General features: G+C 43.5%; 1 protein-coding gene across 1 annotated transcript; it reads right to left on the minus strand.

Annotated features, from left to right (window-relative positions):
• Positions 1–149: 149 nt before the first annotated feature.
• Positions 150–24,096, minus strand: wapla (WAPL cohesin release factor a). The gene is made up of 20 exons (XM_048269723.1): positions 23,813–24,096; positions 22,675–23,087; positions 20,340–20,973; positions 19,570–19,871; positions 18,451–18,563; positions 17,235–17,324; positions 16,311–16,523; positions 15,620–15,756; positions 13,995–14,106; positions 13,474–13,701; positions 12,990–13,101; positions 12,703–12,800; positions 12,202–12,278; positions 11,523–11,695; positions 7,994–8,109; positions 7,238–7,450; positions 5,270–5,480; positions 4,474–4,562; positions 3,879–3,974; positions 150–2,756 (listed from the first exon to the last, which is right to left on the minus strand). The coding sequence occupies exons 2-20, from the start codon at positions 23,063–23,065 to the stop codon at positions 2,691–2,693; spliced, it is 3,471 nt and encodes a 1,156-aa protein (XP_048125680.1). The 5' UTR covers positions 23,066–23,087; positions 23,813–24,096; the 3' UTR covers positions 150–2,690.
• Positions 24,097–24,392: the final 296 nt, after the last annotated feature.

The raw sequence follows: 24,392 nt of genomic DNA on the forward strand, positions 1-24,392 counted from the left end.
TACCTTCAAGGACAAGCCTTAAACAAGCCTCCACCTCCACCCTCAGCATGAAAGGAGTGAAGCGTCATGAGGTTATAAAGGTAACTTACAAAGAACTAGCACAAGAGAATACAAGAGGACAATCACAAACCAGTAACAGGAAAGGAAGGTACTGAAAGTAGCAATTTTTATTCGAATTAAAATTATTTACATGTAACCAAAGACAGTTATTTTCTTTTCATCATGAAACTGGTACAAACTGTGGAATTTTATATATACTTATTTATATATGTCCTGCAGCTGTCTTTTTCTGTGTTTTTTTTTACCCTTTTACTTCAAATAACTCAACTGAGAGAAGAAAACTGTATAAAACAAAAATATCAGATTCAGAGGAAAAAGTAGTCTAGCGTTCTAACATCCAACAGCCACTATTTACAGAGGTATGTACATTTACATTTTTTTTTTTTTTGTTTGTTTTAACACACTCGCATTTCAGGCTTGAAAAAAATTGAACCTCTGGTTAAAACGTTACTCAATGCTCATATCTGCATAAAAATCAGAGGGCCTGTAACAAATATAATAAAACATTATTGTGACAGAATATGGCTCTGTTTATCACCTGCTAGCTTACGGAAAGAGTTCTATGCCCAGTGTTTTTAAGTCACAATCTTCCTGAAACATCTGCTTTATACAAGTGCAGGGGAAGCATTTTAAGTCTGGCCTTGAATGCCAGTGAAGGACTATCCAGGACATCTGACATTGACCCCTAAATGTTCCAAAAATAGTATTCCCGTTCCATACCTCCTTAATCAATCAAATCAATCTTTCTGTTGAGTTTGATAACGGCAGCAAGGGGGGGTAACTAAACTCATGGTCACTCCTGAAAGCATTTGGACAATTTACAATGGAGGCTCACTCCAACATATCCAACAGCAACATTCAAATAGCTTAGAATTAGAATTAAATATGAATTTAAATTAAAATGACCATCAATAAAAGGAAAAAAAAAACATGGTCCAATAATAGTCTGATTCATGATACATGTAAGACTATACTCTTTAACAATTCATTTTCAAAGGGAAAACCTTAGCAAATAATACAAATTCTTCTCAATAAGCAAGATCGATGGGAAATTATTTAATTATGTCCAATGAATGACATGAGCTGGTCAAAACGAGGGAAGGGCTGAATGAGATAAGCAAATCAGTCCATTGTCCCTTTGAATCAAGCAGTCTCCTTCAAATTCAAAGTTCCATCTCAAAATCATTTAACCTTTCGAAAAAAAACTGAGAACCTTTCCGACATATCAAAAGGGAAAGGGAACATTTGTCCTCATCTAGTTGGACAGGACAGCTCATAGTAAAGAAAGAAACAAAAAGCAGTTAGGCCAGAGGCTCTCTGGTGTAAGGTTTGATGGAGAGAGTGAGGGGGGAGAGAGATAAAAACAGAAGAGAGGGAGGAAAGATAATGGCCAGATGAAAGGTAACCATGGGATGGCGTGCATTATCAGCAGCTCAGTAAAAATGAGAGAAAGAGAGAAAGTAGGGAGGCAGAGGGAGAAAAAAAAATAGAGTGCTCAGTGGTGCAGAAAAGCATGTCTAAGCACTGTCTGCTGGCTGTGGGAGGGACAGAGAGAGGGACAGAGAGAGAACTCCAGTCATACTCTCTTAGAGCTTGCATCATACACAGATGATGAAGAGACCACTTAAACAGTCCTCTCTCTCACACACACACACACACACACAGACACACTCTCTCTCTCGGAGCCGCTCATTGGCCCCCCATCAACAAAGCGACGCAACCCTGCAGAAGAGTGGCCTTGCCAGCCTTTAGGAAACTGCAGTGTTATTAATAAGTGGACAGCTGGCCTTTCACAGCCGCACAGAGAATAGAAGAGCATCTGCCGAAAGGACAGGACAAGGCTTTGGTTCCAAAGCGCACAAGGTAACGTTCTTTTGTGCAGTTTAAGACGTGAACATGTCTATGTGCCTGATTTCCATCCACGACTGAGTCTTTGTAATGAACGGTGATACCTTTTGGAATGAGGGGAACATCTCATATATGGTTCATGGGAGGTGATATTACAATTAATCTAAATAAAATGTATATGTGCATAAATAGGGAATAACACTGTCACACAATTAAAATAAACATTAAATAATATTTAAAATATTAAATATTTCCCACAAAAGAAAAAGAAATTCCTGTTTCTTTTGCATACGTATGTGTCTCATCGATAGCAGTTATGGGCTGACAAATTGCTGTCAGGTGAGTGACCGAAGAGGGAACGAGATAGAAACCCACGGCTGGCACCCGGGGGGGGCAATACAAACCTAGAGAATGAGAGGGAGAGAATAAGAGATAGAGAGAGAGAAAAGAACAGCTGGGGAAAGTCTGACTGACACTGGTGATGGTGGGAAAAAAGGGGTTTACTAAACTAAAGATTGGGCCAAAAAATGGTGAAAAACAAAACCAATGAAAAGAAAAAAACAACTCATGAATTTCTGATGCAATGCGAGGCCCCGTTGATGGCCGTGGTGATGCTCACCCCGGCAGTGGTAGCCAATGGGAGCCGGGAGAGCTGGCACTGCTTCGCTGGGACCCCTGAGCGGTCGGTGGCAACACTGCCCAGTGTGTGAGAGTGAGTGAGTGAGAGAGAAAGAGAGAGGGGGGATGGGGTGGGGGTGAGAGTGACTCTCGGAACCAGCGTGCTAGCAGTGTTCCAGATAATCGATCACCCGAGAGATGGACTTCTGCCCAGTGGTTCCCACTGCACACTACACAAGGACAAAAAGAGAAAAATGGAGAGGAGATGGAGAGGAGAAAGAGAGAAGAGAAGAGAAAAGAGGGGGGGGGTTAAACACAGTATATCAATGCAAATATAAGGAGGTGTTTATTAGGGCTGTAACGATACAAACCGAATCGTGAGGTTGGTGTATCACGATTTTTGACCCACGGTTCGATCCGAATCTCGATTTTTCTTTTCTTTTTTTGGGGGCTAGACATTTTATTAAATAACATTTTAATAGCCTCCCTTAGAACACCAGAAGATTACAATATAATATATCTTTTATTTTATATCCTTTATATTTGTCTGAATGACAATATATATATATATGACAGCACACTTTATGCAGATTAGCCTATAGCCTAGGCCTACTATTTGTATTACAACTCTACCTCTTTAATTCAGCTGTCTGGTTGAAGCCTGGAAATGTTGTAAACAAAGTAGCATAGTTGGCTAGATTAGCCTATCATAGTCTACTGATTGGACTGTTCAGTTTCCCCATGTGTGTTTAAGTTTCAAGATAATACTTGTTCTCCTTGGGACAGGCCCTTTTGGGAAACGTTGGTATTGAGATGATCAGTCAACTTCAATGCAAGAGTTTTAAACAAATATGTGCAGCAATGATAGCTGATGATGCTAAGCGGATTTAATAGTAATTTAGCTAGTCGTCTTCTATGCGTCCTTGCTTTCACGATTGTGAATGTTTTATTTAAGTCGCGCGTGTTCATTGAGCAGGAGAGGGAGGGAGAGTGAGAGGGAGGGAGCGCGAGAGAGAGAGCGGGGCAAGGAGAGGGTGTTTACTTCTATAATGTTTGGTAAAGTTGCACACATAGTCTACAGTGAAAGCAAGGAGAGGTATGAAATTATTATTTATTTATTTGTTTTTGGACAACGTAGGCTACCGATAAGTAAAGCGGGGAGATGTGGGTTGCTTTTGCGGCCGCGTAAGCTGCAAAGCAGTGCGTGAAACTCTAGAAAGGGTGTGTCGCGATTCTGCCTTTTCAAACCGCGACACAGTATCGTGGATATGAATGGTGTCATTTCGGGTTCGAATCGTATATCGTTACAGCCCTAGTGTTTATGTGTGTGTGTTATAGGTGGAAGCACTTACTGTGAGGTTCATGAAATTCAGGAACTTCTTGAGCATTTCAGTCATGATGGAGAAGTCCCCCTTGGGCAGGTTCTCCCTTACGGTTGTCACATTTGCCTGCAAGAGCAAAGGCACACACTGCAGTAAGCCACTGGAACAGATGCTCACCTTAAACAACACTCAGGGGGACCACTGACACTACAGCCTGAGCGTAGGCAGCGCGTGTGCTGGTAGATTTGTATGTGTTGAAAGGTATGTCTGTGCAGTAATACATGCTTCTGTCTGTGTGTTTGTTTCAGCTCTGCTGGAAAAAAGCATTAAGATTTCCTTTTCCAACTGGGGACAGTACAGTGATGAGTGATGGTCTCAGAGAGAGAGAAAGAGAGGGAGAGAGAGAGAGAGAGAAAGAGAACTTGTCCATCTTCTCCACCCATTTCTTCAGCTTCCATCTATTTTTATTGTTTCCACTTTCCATGACCCCCTCTCTCATCTTTCTTTTTTAACTCATCTGGCTTTTACCGTTTTTCTCTTTCTTTCTCATCTAAATTACATCTTGCAGAAATGTGCTGTAAATGGCACATTTCTATGCATGGCCTAGGGTTAGACCCACACTTACCGGACTGCCCTGACATAAACAGCCCAGCAGGAGGGCGGTGTAGGAGGCTACGATGCTGTCCTCCATGTGTTTCCCAGCATGCTGCAGAGCTGAAACAAACACACAGAAGCATTTATTACTGCACACATACCTTTCAACACATACAAATCTACCAGCACACGCGCACACACATTCAAATCAGCTAGAAAGACATCCAAGAACATTTTTTTACAACAAAAGACTAAGAAACACAGGAATTAATTTACATAAAATCTTAAATGCACATCACTACATACACGTCTATACCATACATACATCCAGCCAACAGATACAAGCACACAGATATCGGCATTTTCATTTGTATGGCACCACAAAAATATATACAAGGATCCAACTCATCAAATATTACACACAAACAGGCAGACGGACAGACACACACGTTCAGCATTTACATTAAAAATAAAAGCCCAGAATCAACAAAACACTCGTCCTCGTACATTATATATGTGCACACCAAGCAATTCATAATTCATCTGGAGAATTACTGGAACACACACTTCCATCTCACAGGAGAGGTATCAGTATTCGTGCTAGAGCATTCCACCTGCTCTTACTACTAATACCAGCACTACATTCCACCAAGCCCTGACTTAAACACACACCCAAAACACACTCACATATACATATACACTTGAACACACAAAAAAGCACACTCACGCATGCACACGCGCACGCGCACGCACACGCACACACACACACACACACACACACAAACACACACAAATGTAGCCCATCCAATGCCACACACAAGTGCTACCTTTGTTGAAGTCGAGCTCTTCCTCCTCTTCCTCCTTCTTGTCCTTGTCCTTGTCGTTGTCGTTGTCGTTGTTCTCGGAGGCCACCCACTGGATCTCCCCCGACGTCTCCTGCCACTCTCCACTCTGGTCCTGAGGCTTCGGCGCCTCGATTATGACCTCATCAGTCTGCGCCTCGGCCAGTATGGCTGCCCTCTCCCGTTCCAGGAATAACTGTGTGGACACAAGCACACTCTTACCAACTCAGTTCCCATTATCTATGTAAAAAGTGGATGCACTAACAGAGGCATTCAAAAATGATGTCCTAAAAATGTCCTCGCTTTAAAATTCAAACTGCATTTGTTCAAACAATAAATGGATGTCACCTACAATGCCATGTGAATTTGGGGAAAAGATTTAAGCATTAAGATTTCCTTTTCCAACTGGGGACAGTACAGTGATGAGTGATGGTCTCAGAGAGAGAAAGAGAGGGAGAGAGAGAGAGAGAAAGAGAACTTGTCCATCTTCTCCCACCCATTTCTTCAGCTTCCATCTATTTTATTGTTTCCACTTTCCATGACCCCCCTCTCTCATCTTTCCTTTTTAACTCATCTGGCTTTTACCGTTTTTCTCTTTCTTTCTCATCTAAATTACATCTTGCAGAAATGTGCTGTAAATGGCACATTTCTATGCATGGCCTAGGGTTAGACCCACACTTCTACCGGACTGCCCTGACATAAACAGCTCCAGCAGGAGGGGCGGTGTAGGAGGCTACGATGTTGTCCTCCATGTGTTTCCCAGCATGCTGCAGAGCTGAAACAAACACACAGAAGCATTTATTACTGCACACATACCTTTCAACACATACAAATCTACCAGCACACGCGCACACACATTCAAATCAGCTAGAAAGACATCCAAGAACATTTTTTTACAACAAAAGACTAAGAAACACAGGAATTAATTTACATAAAATCTTAAATGCACATCACTACATACACGTCTATACCATACATACATCCAGCCAACAGATACAAGCACACAGATATCGGCATTTTCATTTGTATGGCACCACAAAAATATATACAAGGATCCAACTCATCAAATATTACACACAAACAGGCAGACGGACAGACACAGACGTTCAGCATTTACATTAAAAATAAAAGCCCAGAATCAACAAAACACTCGTCCTCGTACATTATATATGTGCACACCAAGCAATTCATAATTCATCTGGAGAATTACTGGAACACACACTTCCATCTCACAGGAGAGGTATCAGTATTCGTGCTAGAGCATTCCACCTGCTCTTACTACTAATACCAGCACTACATTCCACCAAGCCCTGACTTAAACACACACCCAAAACACACTCACATATACATATACACTTGAACACACAAAAAAGCACACTCACGCATGCACACCAGCAAGCACGCACACACACGCACACACACACACACACACACACACAAACACACACAAATGTAGCCCATCCAATGCCACACAAGTGCTACCTTTGTTGAAGCTCTAGCTCTTCCTCCTCTTCCTCCTTCTTGTCCTTGTCCTTTGTCGTTGTCGTTGTTCTCGGAGGCCACCCACTGGATCTCCCCCGACGTCTCCTGCCACTCTCCACTCTGGTCCTGAGGCTTCGGCGCCTCGATTATGACCTCATCAGTCTGCGCCTCGGCCAGTATGGCTGCCCTCTCCCGTTCCAGGAATAACTGTGTGGACACAAGCACACTCTTACCAACTCAGTTCCCATTATCTATGTAAAAAGTGGATGCACTAACAGAGGCATTCAAAAATGATGTCCTAAAAATGTCCTCGCTTTAAAATTCAAACTGCATTTGTTCAAACAATAAATGGATGTCACCTACAATGCCATGTGAATTTGGGAAAAGATTTAAGCATTAAGATTTCCTTTTCTGACGCACAGACAGACAGAGACACACACAGACACACACACACACACACACACAACCTACATGAACCAGTGCAGCCAGCGCGCCTGAGGCAGGCCTTTTTTCTGGCTGTGTCTGCTCATCCATCTTTGTTGTCTTGTCTCCTGCTTCCTTCTCTCCACCCTTCTCTGGCTCTGGGAGGGCCACCATCTCCAGCTCCACCTCCAGATGCATCTCCATCAGAGAGTGGCGGTTCCTGGAGCTGTACTCCACCAGGTTTATCAGTAGACCCAGACCCTGTACACAGCAGCACACAAACATACTTTGAACAAGGAGTTGAGGACTCTCTCAAACACACACACACACACACACACACACACACACACACACACACACACTATCGCTATCTCTCTCCCTCACACACACTTTGAACAAGGAGTTGAGGACTCTCACCTTTGCCATAATTCTCTCTCTCTCTCTCTCACACACACTCAAATTTTAAGCAAGGTGATAAGGACCCACAAACAAACACACACACAAACACATACTGCCACTCAGAAAGCCAAAACGCATTCATTACACATGCTCATACTGCACTGGCACTACAAACACCATGAGACCGACAGAAAAGACAGCAACACAGAGAAGTCAACGGACATTGTCACACGTCAGAGCATTATTGTACATTCCAACTGTATACCAAGTGTCTAAACAGAGAAAAACTCAAGACGGATGAGAGATGGAGAGAACGATGAAAGAAAGAGAGAGCGGGAGAGTCAGACTCGGGTGAAAAGATGGGAGCGGCGGGACGGGACGGGATGGGGGCGGTCAGCTGCTTACCAGCACTCGGATGTCAAATCTCTGTTCCTGAGGTAGGTAGCGCGGCACCCGCAGCACACAGTTGAGCGCCGTCTCCAACAGCTCCTCCTGCTCACCGGCCTTTGTGCTTCCCCATTCTGAGACACACACACACACACACACACACACACACACACACACAAGGAAAGAAGGGGGGAGAGCGAGAGAGGGACGCAAATAGTTACAATTGTTTAAGTAAGGTGCTGATAACATGAGAATAACAAGTGAATAGCCTGCTGTGAGCAGGGGTGTAAAGAAACATTCTAGTCCAGGGGTCTCAAACTCCCGGCCCACGGGCCAAATCCGGCCCGCGTCCGGCCCAATTCCAGCCTGCAACCTATGTCAAAATAATAATGTAATCTGGCCCTTGAGGGTATTTTTAATTGCGACAAACAACAATACTAATTAAAATAGACGATAGATCCAAGTACGGTGACAAATCTCATTTGTACTCTCCTCCACTATTTGCTAGACATCCAGAGCTTGATTCAAACCCAAAATCGCTACGCAAAGCTTTCAGGAAATACTTGTATTACACGCGAGAAACACAAAGACGTACATTTGTTTGTTATGACGCGGAAGCGATGCAGGCCATAGTTTTGCACAAATTGAAGCAGAAATAGGCCTACATTAGGGGTGTAAAGATGAACCGATACGTATCGGTATCCGTTGTTAATGCGTAAGATACGGCTACATCGTCACGTGAAGCCCGTGATCGAATAAAACTGAAATGAACCAGTCGTTATATCGATTTATTTGTTAATTAATCGGTTCACAACCTTTTCTGCTCGCTCAGACTCTCATTTTACGTTACAAACAGCGCTCATCCCACGTCCGGTTTTGAAACTATACGTAAAACGGAATTGTGGGTAATGCAGTTCGCTTTTGGCTACATTCATTGCCCAAAGTTGTCAAATGACCTCATTACCCATAAATTTACTGCAACTTAAGCATCGGACAACTCGCGACTCGGGTCGTTTGTTTTACAGTTTTTACTCTTTTGTTTTTCAAAATCCAGCGCAAAATTAAACACTAAACAGCAACGATAGTCTGTAGAGTATAGCCTTACGTTTGATGAAGGGATTTCCTTAATGTTAAATAATAATTTGGCCCTTGCTAAAACGATGCACAAATTATTAGCCAATTATTTTGTTCATATTCACTCAGACTTGTGGCATTAAAATAAACCCAGAGAGTTCATTGATATGTAGGCCTATTTTATTCTTGTAGGCTATATGAGAAAAGGCCAAGAGTGTCTTAAGCACTGTTTTATTTTATTTCGGTATTGTCTAACCTCAACAAGGCTACAGCTCCATGAAAACAATCAGACATAACTATAAAATCTATAAAGTCTATAAAAAAATGTTGATTTGGCTGCTGTGTTTGACTGAAATGTAGACTATTCTTTTTTCATTTCAATACAGTATATGAAACAAACCTCAGTTTAAATAATCATATTCACACATTTTTTTTGCCTAATTGACAACCATGACCATGATAACTAATAATATAAAATTAATGTGCACCTTGAGCAAATGATAAAAAATCTTTCAGAATGCTTTCCATTCTTGAACTGCATCGAATCGTTTTTTATGAACATGTATCTTTTCTTGTATCGAATCGTGCCCATGTATCTAGATGCAAATCGTATCGTCTTTTACATGAGAGATTCACACCCCTAGCCTACACCAAATGCTGAAAAACGTTCACGTGTGATGGTCTTGGGTAGGCTATGTTATTCACCTATTCTGATTCTGAAGGAGAATATCTAGCTTTTGGAGATTATGATCGACCTTCTATTGACAGTGATAAAGTCACGGTGAGTCTGTGAATGGAGGTGCGTCTTTGCGTGTATACGACAGTGTCCACTAAGCATACCATGCTTATTTTATTTATAATAAAATATTATATTATATAATTATATTATATTATTTATTTCTACCCTCTGCCCAACATAGCTTGGAGGTTGCAGTCGTCATCGTGATGATAGTGTCTGTAATGGACATGGGTAGCCTACAGACAGCAGGGGTAGTAGAAATAGGGCTGATTTGATTTGATTCAGCCCTAAATCATATTTGAACTGATTTGACCAGGATACTTTATTGTAGGCCTTGTGGTTATAGGCTAATTATAGTTTACTATTGTTGGTATACATCTTAGGCCTACTGTTTTCCTGTTAATTTGTTATGTGGGTAATGTAATAAAAAAGAAAGTAAACCTCCAAATATGCTCAACATCCAGTATTTACTGAAAGGTGCATAATTTGAGGTGCTTGCCATTCAGTGGCAAATTAGATGGGTAAATGTATCCCCTTCATAAACTTTTGTTTATACTCAAAGATTTTTACATTTACAGTAGGACTTATCTCTGACTACTTTAAAGCCATGGCCTTTTAAAATGTTGATATACAAATCCAATGGTGTTGCTTTCTTAACCCTGATGCCTAGTTTGCCAGGTTTAAAAAAGTTAGGAGGAACATATTTTTATTTGGTGTGAAACACACACATAGGCCTACATGTTTTTATGTTTGTTTTTATAATTTGTATTAATATTTATTTTATCATTATGTTATTTATAAGCTAAGGTTGCTAGCACAGGTGTCTAAAAATATATAAAAAGACTTGCACTTTCTGTTTGTAGTCTTGTGTTTGAAAATACAGTATTTGAAAAAAAAAAAAAAACCTTGCATTTTAGGAAATAGCCGTTCTTTTTTTTTGTGTTATTCTTTAACACTGACGTGGCCCTCCAATCAGATGACATTGGCCCCCAGCTCATTTGAGTTTGAGACCCCTGTTCTAGTCCATTAGTCAGTGGCTTGAATTATTGGTACCAGTTTCCAATGGCTAATATGGAACAGTGCCAAAATTTCCACCAGTGGCCGGAAAATACATTATAAATTAAATCCATTTGATTTCAAACAGACATTTATTTTTCTTAAATAATCAGATTGTTAACAGTTTCCTAATTACCAATTAATATCAATTGATCACATTTGCAATTAGCTAATGAATAGCTAGTCGTATATAGGAGCTACTCATTATAGGGAACATATTTGTTTAAAATCAAAAGGTCTCTTCCAAGAACTTTTGTTTCTTTATAATATTACCCTAAGTAGCGATAGAGGTAACCCTAAGGTAATCAAGGTAATATTACCTTGATTAGGTAATCATGGAAAGAGACCTTTCTTTTGATTTTGGAGTATTGCAATTGGTAATTGCAACTGTTGCACAAGAAGAGGGAGAGCACATTTCTGTTTTGTGTATTAATACATATCTGTTTACCCAGCACAGTGGTGAGAGGTTCAAAACAATCTGTGGGGTGGGATGCTATATGCAACTACATGGCATGTTGAGAAGTGTCAATGTGACATACAGTATGTTCAATTGAAAAAAATATAATGTCCGCAACACTGCTTTTGACTCCCATATATTTAATGCACAACAGGCAACGTTTCGCCCCTGCTGGGTCTTCTTCAGGCAAGAAGTGTGTGTGTGTGTGTTGGTGTTCTCACCGTTGTCGTGCGTGAGGTTAAGCAGCACGCCAATCACCGCTCTCATGCAGTCCTCCACAGCTTTGCCCACGTTGCTATGGCTACAGTGTGGCAGAGCTGAGCCCGAGGCGACGACAGAACTGTTGACCTCCCGGCTGTAGCGCTGGATCATGTCCTCGCAGTACCTCAGGCCCCTGTGACACACACACACACACACACACACACACACACACACACACACACACAGAACGAACAGTCACGACTACACACAGTGATGCATGCCTCTACCGCAGTAGACACATATGTGACCCATTACTTTTACACGTCACAGGCCTTAGAGAAATAAACATTTTTCCCTCTCTCCCTCCCTCTCACCTCACACACCGACACACACACAGGCAACCCACAGGGGGACAGACAGCACGTCCCGACTAGACCTCGGAGTCATCTGTTTGCACTCAGAGAAACCCTGGCTGCTACACAAACAAATTCTCCTCTACACACATCCACACATACAGACGTCATACCACTGCTACAACAACAGGGGGAGCTGTTGCTTCTCTCCTTTCTCGCACACACACACACACACACACACACACACACACACACACACACACACACACACACACACACAGAGAGAACAAAAGAATAAGGAACAAAACTAATCAAAAAGGACCTGTCCCATCAACCAGTCACTCACCGTGCTGCGGACACTATGAGCTGTGAGTCTTTGTAGGCGATCAGGTAGGCCTGGTTCTCCGGGTTGTGTACCGTCACCTGCAGGGGCGGGGAGAGAAAATCAGTCGAGAAGGACACTGAGGCTTCTGCAGTGGCAGCAGCAGTCGATCAAACACACACACACACAAAACAGTTCTGTTGAGCTGTGTAATGAAATCATTAAAAGACAGCAACTGCAAAATAAACTTACATAATTTCAATGAGCACTAGCAGAAAGGCTGCATAAGGCCGTGCTCGTACACACACACACACACACACACACACACACACACACACACACACATACACACACACAGCTGTCCTGTTCCATTTCTGTTACTGCTCTTTGCATGAAAGATTGAAACAGACTGAAAATGAGATAGGGAAGAAAATGTGTGGTTGGGATTTTCTGTAGGTGTAAGAGTGTGTGTGTGTGTGTGTGTGTGTGTGTGTACATGTGCATGTCCTGCTGGGCAACACTCACACTCTCCAGCACACGAAGACACCTCTCTGCACCCCACAGGGAGGCCACCAGCATCTCCTTGTCCTCCTCCTGACTCAAGCTCAGCACACATTCTTTTACTGCACATATGAGACAGACAGAGAGAGGGGGGAGAGAGAGAGAGAGAGAGAGAGAGAGAGGGAGGGAGAAGGAGAGGGAAAGAAAAAGAAAGCTGGCAAGATCAGAGCTTGCCATCCCATCAAATCTAACCACAATACCTTTGGGTTGTGTCTGTGTCTGACACACACACACACACACACACGCCTAACCTTTATCCACAATGTGGTCCAGCCCCCCCAGTAGGCGAAGCTCCTCTTTGAACCAATCTCCTGCCCTCTTAGAGGTGAGTGACAGCAGCGTCTCCATGGCGAGATGGCCCGACTGCAGAGAGATCGGCATATGACAGGGTGTTCACAGAGATTGTGCGTCTCCAAAGTTTTTTTTTGCCTAAAGCTACTAGAAAATACCAGACCAAATATAACTAGGCCAACAGCAAACACCAAATAGGCAACACTGCTCATTAACATGGCTTTTCAAATGAATCTAAATTGAATTCACACACTTGACAATTTTAATTAAATGATTAATTTAAGCACTTGTACTTTTTAATTAAACAGATAATTTAAATTGAATTTGAAAAAAATACCAAAAACCAACTTCATCACCACTTCAAAATTTACCATGTCAAACATTTGCACTTTAAAGTGCAAAGGAGCAAAACTGCTATTTACAGAACTATGAAGGTGAACCGACCGTGATGTTCTCCAGGTCCAGATGTTTGTTGTGGACGGTCTCGCAGAGCTTGCGGATCTTCTCCTTGACCTTGCTCATCTCCTTGGCCGTCAGCTGGTCGTCCACTGTGTTGTCCTGCTCCAGTTCCAGCAGCCGGATCATCAGCTCCAGGCAAGCCCGGTCAAGGTCCATGTTCAAGCGGTCCCGACTCAGGATGTACATCAGGGACGCCGTACACAGCGCTAGGTTCTGAGACACAGAGACAGAGAGACCAAGAGAGAAAGACGTCAGAGAGAGAGACGAGGAAAAAAGAGACATGAAGACAAGAAAAAGCCAAGATGATAATGTCAAACCACTGAGAAATAACGCATTTATAATGCAGTGTATATTAACCACTGTTATAACATTTAAAAGGACCTCCTCCTAAGAGCAGCTAAAGGTTATGGTAATATTAGCCTACATGTTTAAGGGGAGGAGAGAGATGGATGGGATGGCAGAAAGAGAGTGGAGGGAGGAGAGAAACTGAGCTGAGCTGTACTCACTGGATGTTGTGGTGCGTCATTGAGCATCTTGAAGACTGATGCTACCTTTCCTCTCGCCCTCAGGTGCATTCGAAAGCCGGGCAATGCGCACCTGGTGGCCAGGCTGATGATACTGCAAGGAGATGATGGAGGGGGTTAACCAGAGAACAGCAAACAGGCTTGCTTTCTGTGTGGATGCATCCAACTGTGCTTTGTGCTTGCTATCTCCGAGGCATGTAACCCAAGGCACTTCACCTCATCTTTGAACATGAGTGCATGTGAATTTCAGAGTAAGTGAAGTGTAAATCATAGATCAATATGGCCCCGTGGGTCTAAACAAGACTTACACGTGTGTGTGTGTGTGTGTGTTGCATTTTGTTCTTTTTAGCGAAGGGCTAAAACCTTAAGTGCATGAGGGGTTTCTCTGACCTCAGGCAGTATGTTTGTAGAAACTGTGTGTTCTCATTAAGCGATGGCAGCATATGTAGAGTGAGTCTGTGTGTGTTTATTTGCTTGTGTGTGTGTGTGTGTGTTTTATGTAGGGATAGGCGATGTGGCTAAAGACTTAAATATCATTTTTTCTTCCAGTGTTGTAAACAATTCTCAATTTTAATCTGTTTTGTCTCTCTCTACCTGAACTCAAGATAAAAGATGGCTTGAAAATAATTTCCCTTTTTAATATATCAGCCTCAGGGTAACAGGTCATGTCAATACGTAAAACCTGTCGATTATGCATGTTCGTAAATTAAATTAAACTCACCAACATTGCTGGACCAAGAGTATATTAATTAATTATTTAAAGTGTAATTAATCTACTGTTTACTGGCGATCTACAAGTTCAATATTTAGAGACTGACGCAACAGAAATGAACTTAAGCTTGATTTATATTTTGTAGGTAAGATCTGTTCAGAGCTTATACTGCCGACGTAAATGATCTAGGGCTACACTGTTGTAAGCAGAAATTATAATATGCGTTCATGGTGTTTTTGCATACTGTGTGTAGCTCTGGTTGGTCACTTACCAACAGCAAATTAAATACAGGCAGTATATTAAGTACTCTGATCTGATCTGTAAAAGTGCCATAGTAGTATATAATGCTGCAATGGGTTATTTCATGTGAGCTGGGTGAATTTGCAAACGTCATGGTAGGAGTAGATCAAGTTAACCGTCTTATTCCTCCATCTCTGACAGCTTGAAAGGCAGATATGTGGAAAGGAACAATCATCTAAGGAGCCCTCAGGGCTTCTGGCAGCTTGACTGAGAGAATGATGCAGGACCAGACAAGCACAGTGTTTATTCTAACATTATTTCATTACAAACTACATCAACAAACCATCAACTGTCATAGAGCACATTGTAACAGTAAACAGACTGCATTTGTGAGTTGTACTTATCAGAGCACTCAAGGTTCTTTTAGTGCTTTAAACATGTACCAATTCACACAGTGTCTTGCTCAAGGACACTTCCAACACAAGGCCTGGGATTGAATTAGCAACCTTCCCGTTACCTAACGACTACTCTATCTCAGCCAAAACAAAGTGGAAATCTGTGCACATGTGCTTATGAGAGTGGACATGTGTATGACTTGTGATATTGTGTGTGTGTGTGTGTGTGTGTGTGTGTGTGTGTGTGTGTGTATATTCACCTAAGGCATCGTGTGTTGAGGGGTTGCCCACTCTTCAGACCCGTCTCCAGGTACTCAAAGTCGTCGGTGAACTCCTGATTCTCCCCAAACTCCACCACGTCATTAAAGTGCTTCACATTGTGAACCACTGTATACAGCTACAAACACCACAGAGAGGATGGAGAGAGAGAATGAAAAAGAGGATAAACAGCATAAAACAAACATAAAAACAGACGGAGAGAAAACGGTTACAATAAAAGATAAACAGCAGGAGGGAACAATTCACACAAATGGCTGGGCATGTACCAGGGCCAGCGCGTGTTACAGCACGCTGACTGTGCTAATAAGGAGCTAATCAATAGTGCAGCGCTGGGAGGCGACTCAGTGCTAATCACGTCAGCCCTATGAACAGCCGAGTCATCACAGGCGGGCCAGACTCCAGCCCTGGCACGCTACACTGGTGGTGCCATCAGCACATCAACAGCTAACACATTACCGCCACCGCCGCTAAAGCTGGCGTGGCTCACCGGGATGTGCTAAGCTACGCTAACAGTTAGGAGCAGGGCAGATTAGCACCAGGCTGGGAGATCACTATGATGCGCTTGACCAACTACACTCTATAAGCAGCTTAGCTGGAATAGGGGGGTTGTATTGGGGGTGGGGGGGGGGGGGAGTAGAGGATAGAGGCTACATGTCCCAGAATGCTGCTCACCTCCTTGTGCTCCTTCCTGCATTTGAGCGCCGTGACAATGTCCTGATAGGGCTGGGTGGGGATGGTGACCGACTTGATGACCTTAGGTGGTGGGGGAGGGGCTTTGAAGACCCCATCATCTTTGTGAGAGTTGGTCTCTTTGCTGCTGCTGCTGCTGCTGCTGCTGCTACCGCTACCACTGCTGCTGCTGCCGCTGCTGCTTGATAAGCTAGCCTACAAGGAGGGAGACAAACCCAGAGAGAGAGAGAGAGAGAATGAAATATAAACCAGGAGGAGGGGGAAATATTTTCATTTTGGCTGACAGCTGGATAAAATTGCAGAAGAGAGGTCTATTTATTTATTTTTCTGAGACTGGACTCTATATTGCTGCCCACTGCGGCTGTAAACAAATTTCTCATCAGTGCAAACATCTATAAATTCCCCGCTCTGCCACCCAGCTTCGCCTTGGCATCGGCTCATCTCGAATTAGAGGCAAATATAAGAGTGTGTGTGTGTGTGTGTGTGTGTGTGTGTGTGAACTCCACAACAAGCATTTCTGTTGGAAAGAGTGTAGTAATATCCAATCCATAGCAGACTAAAAGCGTCTTCTCTATGTCTGGTTCCCATCCATATTGAGAATTGTCGAAGTACACAAAATCCACAAGTTATGCCATAATCCAGGAAAGAGCAAAACAAATATTACCATACCTTACACTGGACAAAATCACATTTCAGCAAAGATGCCAACAAACAGAGTGTTCACTATTAAAGCAAATGCTTAGGTGATGGGATGAGCACAACAGTAAAGACAGAACAGCGCATCAGTTTCTGGGTCTACCAGAGTAATACTTGAGACAGACATAGTATAGGTACACAGTGGTCACTTCACAAATGATCCCATGTGGATGTGGACATGTGGGAGAAGCGATGCAACGGGGCACTTACTGGGGCAGAGATGGTGCGGGTGGGAGCGGGCGGAGGCAGTTCCTCAGGCTCATTCCAGTGTCTGGCGTTGTACACAGCTTTCGCAGGAGACTGAAAGAGACAAGTAACAATGTGATAAGATTACATTACAAATGGTCACAATGTGATAAGATTACATTACAAATTGTAGTCAAAATCGATGTACACAAAACTATACGAATAAAGTTCTGAAGGTAAATCCACTGTGTTTTCGTAGCATCCCCCAACTCCAACCTAACCCATATCCTTGGCCTCATATTAAGGTCTGAAAGCAACACATGCCAGGCTGCAATGAGATGATGAGATGCAAAATCAATGCAGTTTTATAGGAGCCTGGTTTGGGCTCGCATCCACATTGACCAGAGATTCTAGAGTAACTGCAGAGACTAAGCTAAAATAACCTGCCTGTGGCAGTGATCAGGAAAAGAGAAAAGAGAGGGAGGAAGAGTTAGACAGATACCTTGAATTTCCCCTTGGGGATCAATAAAGTATCTATCTATCTATCTATCTATCTATCTATCTGATACCAAGACAAACTGCTATACAGAAAAAAAGAGCGAAGGAGTGAGGGAAAGAAAGAAAGAAAAAAGAGAGAGAGTTCTCTTTGCACTCCAGCCATAGCTGAGACCTGTGCGAAACAAGGCTGTGAGGAGAATCCAGGCCAAGTCACAGCAGCTAGCACGAGCAGCAGGGAGGTTCTGGGAACGGCAGATGCCAAGAAGCCCACAGACTCGCTGGCCTGCCTGCTCGCCTCCCAGTGAGTCGACGACAACGCATAGAGCTGCACTCACTTCCGAGGGCCATGGATGATATAACATAAGGCCGGATGTGATATAACCAGGAAGATTATGCATCTCCAAAAGCCAAAATCCTTATTTATTAAACAGGTGTAGGCGCTCGCTAAGTGCAATGAGCCATTCTGGACCTAAAAATGGACAATTCCCTCACAAATAATGCCATAATGGGTATAATGCTACACCAGGCTCTGGACTGAGCTTCAATGAACTGAGTTTTGGGTAGAATCTGCTATATTCCAGTTATATTCAGTGATAGTGCTGTCTAGTTGAATATGTGCTTTAGGGAGCACAGAGATTGTGTTATCTGCATGTGATGATGAACATAATGATGGCACATTAGAGGGCTCTTTGTATAAAGCTTAGCAGAGAATGCCTGCTGAGGGAAGTTGCCGCCATCGTACCTTCTTGAAGATCTTGCGACCGATGTCCTTGGACTTGTCGGACTGTTTGCCCTGCTGGGTCTTGTGGCCCTCGGAGCCTGCCAATATGGACTCGTCAGGGAACTCGAGGGAGTCTGAGGTGGAGGAGAAAACAAGTGTTATCCAGCCAGTCAGTAGAATGCTGAGAGTGGTTGTGTTTGATAACTTAAAAGACCTTCATATACATCAAGAGCAACATGCAGAGAGCAACTCCAGCATCAACATCAGAAATCACCTTCACTTGTCAAAACTGACTGGCTTAATGGCGTTAATGCGTACATCTTACCTGACATTAAAGGAGAATTCCGGTGTGATATTGACCTAAAGTGTGTTGAAACATGATACCGAGTGTGAACGTATGTCTCATAGCTCATCTCGGCTTGTCCCCTGCACTCAGAAATCTGGCGCTAGTTAGCCGATGCTACCAACAGCATCGGTGGTGCCATCAAATTTTTCGACAATTTATACAGACAGTACCTTGAGGAAGTTTACCGTTCACAGCCATCTTGAATTTAGTCACGGTAAGTCGAGCAGCGAGTACGAATGAACAGGTATGATAAGGGATCAGATTCCAAAAATAATTCTGTGGAAATGCATGGATTCCAGTTGCTGCTACTGGAAGCAAATGGAATCCATGCATTTCCACAGAATTATAAACTACCAGTGCTTTTTCAAAGTTCTCAATGTCTCGTTTTAAATGTCAAGGCCCTCGAAAGTCTACCAATAAAGTATGGAGCTACTTTGAGCCTCGTAAATGGTGTAAAACAGTGATTTATTTGCATGGCTAGGCTGATGCCCAAGGCACCCCCATCAAAAAACTGTTGGTAGCATCGGCTAACTAGCGCCAACTTTCCGAGTGCAGGGGACAAGCCGAGATAAGCTATGAGACATACGTTCACACTCGGTATCATGTTTCAACACACTTTAGGTCAATATCACACTGGAATTCTCCTTTAAGTAGTCAGTTTTGGCAAGTGGTGTTGATGATGACATCGACAACATAAAGCAGACAATTCTGTCATATATCCACAGTATGGTCATGAGGAGATTTATTACCACTAAACAAAGGCACACATTCAGTTTAAGCGTGAGTGGTCAGACCTGTGTTAGTGCTGGACTGGCTGTCCTGTGAGTCGCTCATCTGCGGGCTGTCGGCGCTGAAGGACATGGCTGCTGCGGCCGCCTGGGCGCTGGCCGCCTTGCGGGCCTTCTTGGACGCGGCGACGTCGTCATCGTCGTCGCTGTCGCTCTCGCTCAGCTCGTCAAAGCCAAAGTACTTGATCTTGTAGCTGGTGCTGCCGGACGCCGTGGCCTCACCGGACGCCTCCTGGCCCTCGTTCTCCTCGAAGCCAAAGAACTCCAGCTTGGTCTCCTTCTTGGACTTGCTCTGAGTGGGCCTGAACCTGAAGAGAACATGGTGAGGTGTTAAGCGGGTTGAGTAGCTGTCCACAAGCAATGATAATATATACTCAACTCATACTTCAGCCCATCTGAGTTTTTTTCAGGAGACCGTGAAGAGTCTAATTTGTTTTCTTTTGTGGCTGTGAATACTAATAGTGGCAAACGTAGTGCCACTTGTGGTGTTGTACAGTGCATATTCACTAATGAGAGCATTATTATATTATATTATATATATAGGAGCTAACTCAGCGATTAGTTTTCATCATTCCAATCAAATTACTGCATTAATATCATTATTTAATAGCCACAGCTCTGTATCTGCATCTCAGTGGATTGGTATGTACGTGCTTCTACTTGCAAGTTATACGGATACTCTATATGTATAAGTATGCATATAAGCAAGAAATATATGCATTCCTATTCCACAGCGACATGTGTCTGTGTCTGTGTTTCCATGCCCCCCTCTCTACCTGGTGGGCTTGGCAGGTGCAGCATCGGTCTTTCTTCTGAATGTGCCGGCCTCTCCGAGGTCAGTGGGTGCGGCAGTGCTGGTGAGCTCGTCGGATGTACGCTCGATGGCGTCCTGGATGGTGACATTGCACACAGACACGCATGAAGGGTGCAACACCGTGTAGTCCCGCACCCTGCCTCTTCCCGCAGCTTTCTGCTGTGGGGCGCTAGGGGGCGCCGACACGCCACTGCTGCTAGGGTTGGCCGGGGCAGGGGCAGGAGCGGGCTTGCTGTCCTTCACAGGGGCAGCTTGAGCCCCCTGCCCCAGGTCCTTGTGCCTCTTGGGCCGGTGGTACGTCCGGTTGGTCGTCGACTTGAGCAGAGGCAGCTGGTCGAAGTCCAGGGGTTCGGGCTGCGGGGGCATCCCGGCTCCGTCACCCTGCTCCTGGGCCACCCCGCTGGGGCCTTCGCTCTCCCCGCTGTCGTCGCGGCCCTGCAGCGAGTCCTCCCCCGGGGACGATGATCGCTGGCTGCCCTCCGAGTTCCATCCGTCTGAGGGGTCCTTGGGCAGAGGCTTCAGGGAGGTGAACTGAGAGGCAGGCTTTGCACTTTTCGACCAGGAGCTTATGTTTACTGTTGTCTGCAGCGGCTTGTCTACGAGAGAGAGGTAAAATTGGAAGACAGTGTTACGTAAACACCCAAGGCCCATTAGTGGAGTGCAGCACAATCCAGGATAGCTCCTAACTCCTTCCTCCCCAACTTTCTCCTGAAAGTGCCTTATGTAAGTCACTTGAATCTAAATCTGAACAGAGCAGCCATTCCAGCAAGGCCATTATGAGCCGGAAAACACTTCTACTGTTCAAGAGTCGCACCTCATTAGATACAGTGTAAACAGGTCACTGATTCCTCGGTCTCGACAGGGCATGTGGGGTCAATCAGCAGGAAAGTTCAATCGAATTTAAAGCCTACAAATTATATTTGGGCAAATTACAGAGACCTATTTCCATCAAGGTAATCATCCTTAAAAAAAAAAAAAACTCTCGAGGTAACCTTGTGCAGTTTGGCCGTGTTTTGACTGTTTTACTTCGTCATCATCATACCCATCACTTGAAGTGAGTGTGTTGAACTTTTTAGTGCACCTCTAGGACTTGGGTGTTGGATTTTTGTAAAAACAAAAAATGTTCTTAGCAGCTGCTGAAGCAATGTCCTGGGTTGATGGTCAATGTTTTGGACAGCTGAAAGTTATGCGGCAGAGCAAGTGATGTATGGAGAGGGCTGTCAGCAGCAGACCATCTGAGGTCTGGCACTGATGCTATTCTCAGCACAGACCTCGCACAAGCAGACCAGTGCTTTTACCAGTGCAAGAGCTAAGCTATCTGATGCAAGCTCATCCTTACATGTAAAAAAACAAAAGGTCATCATCTGGCAAGTGTATTTCCCCTTCCTGATGAGAAATAAATAATCTATTTGTTTAATTGTTTGGATCAGAAGTGGTAGTGTGACAGTTTACTCCATATTATCATCACATTTTAGTAAATAGGCTAGTAAGTGGTGAACATTCCAACAGGAAGCTCTCTTTCAAAATGTTCAAAACAAAGCAAAATCACTCAGAGGAGCTTTTTGAATGCCACTATACGCTTCCCGTTCTCTCCCCTCTTGCACAGACGACAAGTGTTCTTTCTTTTGACAGGTAGGAATTGATGGATGCCTGCAGTAGGGCAGAGAGAGCAGACAGGCCACTGAATCACTGCCATTTCCAAAACCAAGTGTGCTGCTTACACCTCCAGGCCCATCAGACAGGTCTTCATCACTGGAGAGATGTGACTCAGCACACCTGACTGCTGCTTTCATTTTGGACACTGCAATGAAAACTGTGGGCAGTGGGCACCTGCTATCTCATAAGAAAATACATCTGGCATGGTAGCATTCAACTACTGTATGCTAAGTTCTCTAAATAACTTATCCACCCTTGTTCCAGCCTTACTCCATACATCATGGGGTAGTTAGGAAGTGAGTGAAGCAATCAAAAAACATTGCACAACATATTAAGCTTTCGATATAAAATGCACCGAGAAGAAAATATCCACTCTCTGTGACTGACCGTAGCTGTGGAACTAGCAAATGATATTGGAGAAATGCCTATACTAAAAAACCTATAAACACCAGATCTGGCCATGACTAATTACCACAAAGGGGCCTATTTTGTTTCATTTTCTCTGTACAAATGCAAATGGTTTCAGCTATAAAAGATGTGGCAGTTCATTTGTATGAGCATATATTAACTGAACTCCACTCGACATTGTAAAAAACTAAATCATGGAGATGACAGAATGTCTGTGTGTGCATGAGCCTCACCTGCTTTGGAGCTCTCTGAATCTGATGATGGCGAACTTCTTATGAATGAACTCTTCGCCTGAGGCTTTTCTGTGACCATAGCAACCTGGTCCTGTCCAGATCCATTGCCTGGCTGAGGTGTGCCTATGGAGGTGACTGCTTTTGACTCATCATCACTGTCAAACCCGAATGGGTCATCAGAACCATCATCCTCTTCCACCCTGGGTCTCTTGGAGATTTCTGGAAGCTCTTGTTGTTTGATCAGGGGCCTTTTGGAGGCCAGCTGAGCCTTATAGGTGGTCTCTCCCCATTTTGTGCTCAGAGTGGCCTTCTTATTTGAAAAGACCTCATCAAACTTGGAGTTGGCTTCTCCGCCCTTCCGACTGTATGTTTTACCAAATCTGGATGTCATGTTGACGTCTGTTACATATTCTCTGCAAACGAACGTGAGGAGATAATGTGAACATGGCATGCAGCACAGTATGACCATACTGGATTATGGACAGTGCATGACAATGTCATAAAATAACTGTTATGTTGCTAAAAAAAAAAAAAAACGTTACCATATAGATGCTACTATTAGTGCACTGATATTCGGATTGTGTGACAAAAATAAACAAACTCACACATTATAGTCCACACGTTATAGACAACGTAATATCCCATTCCGATTACACAATCAACACAATTCTGGACAACTTGTCCAATACTAACGTTAGCCTACTTTCAACTCTGATACAAAGTTAGTCGGCTAGTAGCGGGCAAACTAACACTGGTCGCCAATGTTTACAGCATCACAATTCAACTCATTCGCATGAGGCATTTACAAACATCTTATAATTACCAGAGCCGGTAATTCCTTTACCAATTGCAGATACCTTCCACAGAGTTAGACCTGACAGCTGTGAGCAGGCTAGCTAATTCGATAGTTAGCTTACTTAGCTATAAAGCTATCTGGCTAATGTTTATCTCGATGTGCTAGCAATTCTGTTTACATTTCACCAACTAGTTGAATAATAGCGACACGGGACTGGGGGCCTACGTAAGACAAAGACACTCCCCGACTTATCTTTGCATTTGATTAAACGACAATGCAAATTCTATCTCTTTTCCTATATAGCATTCTTTGGCGGTCGGGAAGGCCACAGCTTACACTCACCAATATCAACTCCGATGAAGCCGCTTCTCCCCACTGACTCCCGGCTAACGTTAGGCCTCCGACCTCGATGCAGCCTTACAAAACAACCGTTAAACTCAGTCCTGCGAGGGAAGAAAGGGCCAGTTGATATAATCTTGCAATTCCCACAAAGTTGAAGGTCTGGATTAGTATTTGTTGACGAAGATCAGTTGTTTTAATTTATGTTTGTTTGTTGCAGACTCTACCGACTCGATTCTTGTGCGCCAGTGACTGCCATTAAAAATCTCCCCTCCCTCACCCCTTCACTGCCATTTCCGTCACATTGAGGCATCGCGCGCACTATCCAATGGCCTTTGAGAATGTTAAGCGAATGTTCAACAAAAACCAATGCGATTGGATCATTCATAAAGATTACGCGTTTCAATTGGAGGAAACCCCATACTGTAAACATGGGGTCCTGGGTTACGTATTGTATACGAGGTCGTGAACCAAGGATTTAGTTCAAAGCTGTGAAATTATGTCAAAATTATTGAAGATTTTAACAGTTTTTTTTTTACATGTCTTGGTTGTGTTGGGCGTATCTAGTAATTTAGCATAACTG

The sequence above is a fragment of the Alosa alosa genome, chromosome 18, assembly GCF_017589495.1.
Source record: "Alosa alosa isolate M-15738 ecotype Scorff River chromosome 18, AALO_Geno_1.1, whole genome shotgun sequence".
Lineage (NCBI taxonomy): Eukaryota > Metazoa > Chordata > Actinopteri > Clupeiformes > Clupeidae > Alosa > Alosa alosa.

Bases quoted from the DNA above. Each gene is read 5' to 3' on its own strand.
- wapla (XM_048269723.1), bottom strand. From the start codon at position 23,065: ATGACATCCAGATTTGGTAAAACATACAGTCGGAAGGGCGGAGAAGCC. The intron at 18,564-19,569 runs GTCTGACCACTC...CCTCCACCTCAG, and splicing joins CCAGTCCAGCACTAACACAG to ACTCCCTCGAGTTCCCTGAC. The intron at 4,563-5,269 runs GTAGCACTTGTG...TGTTTGTTTCAG, and splicing joins AGAGCTCGACTTCAACAAAG to CTCTGCAGCATGCTGGGAAA.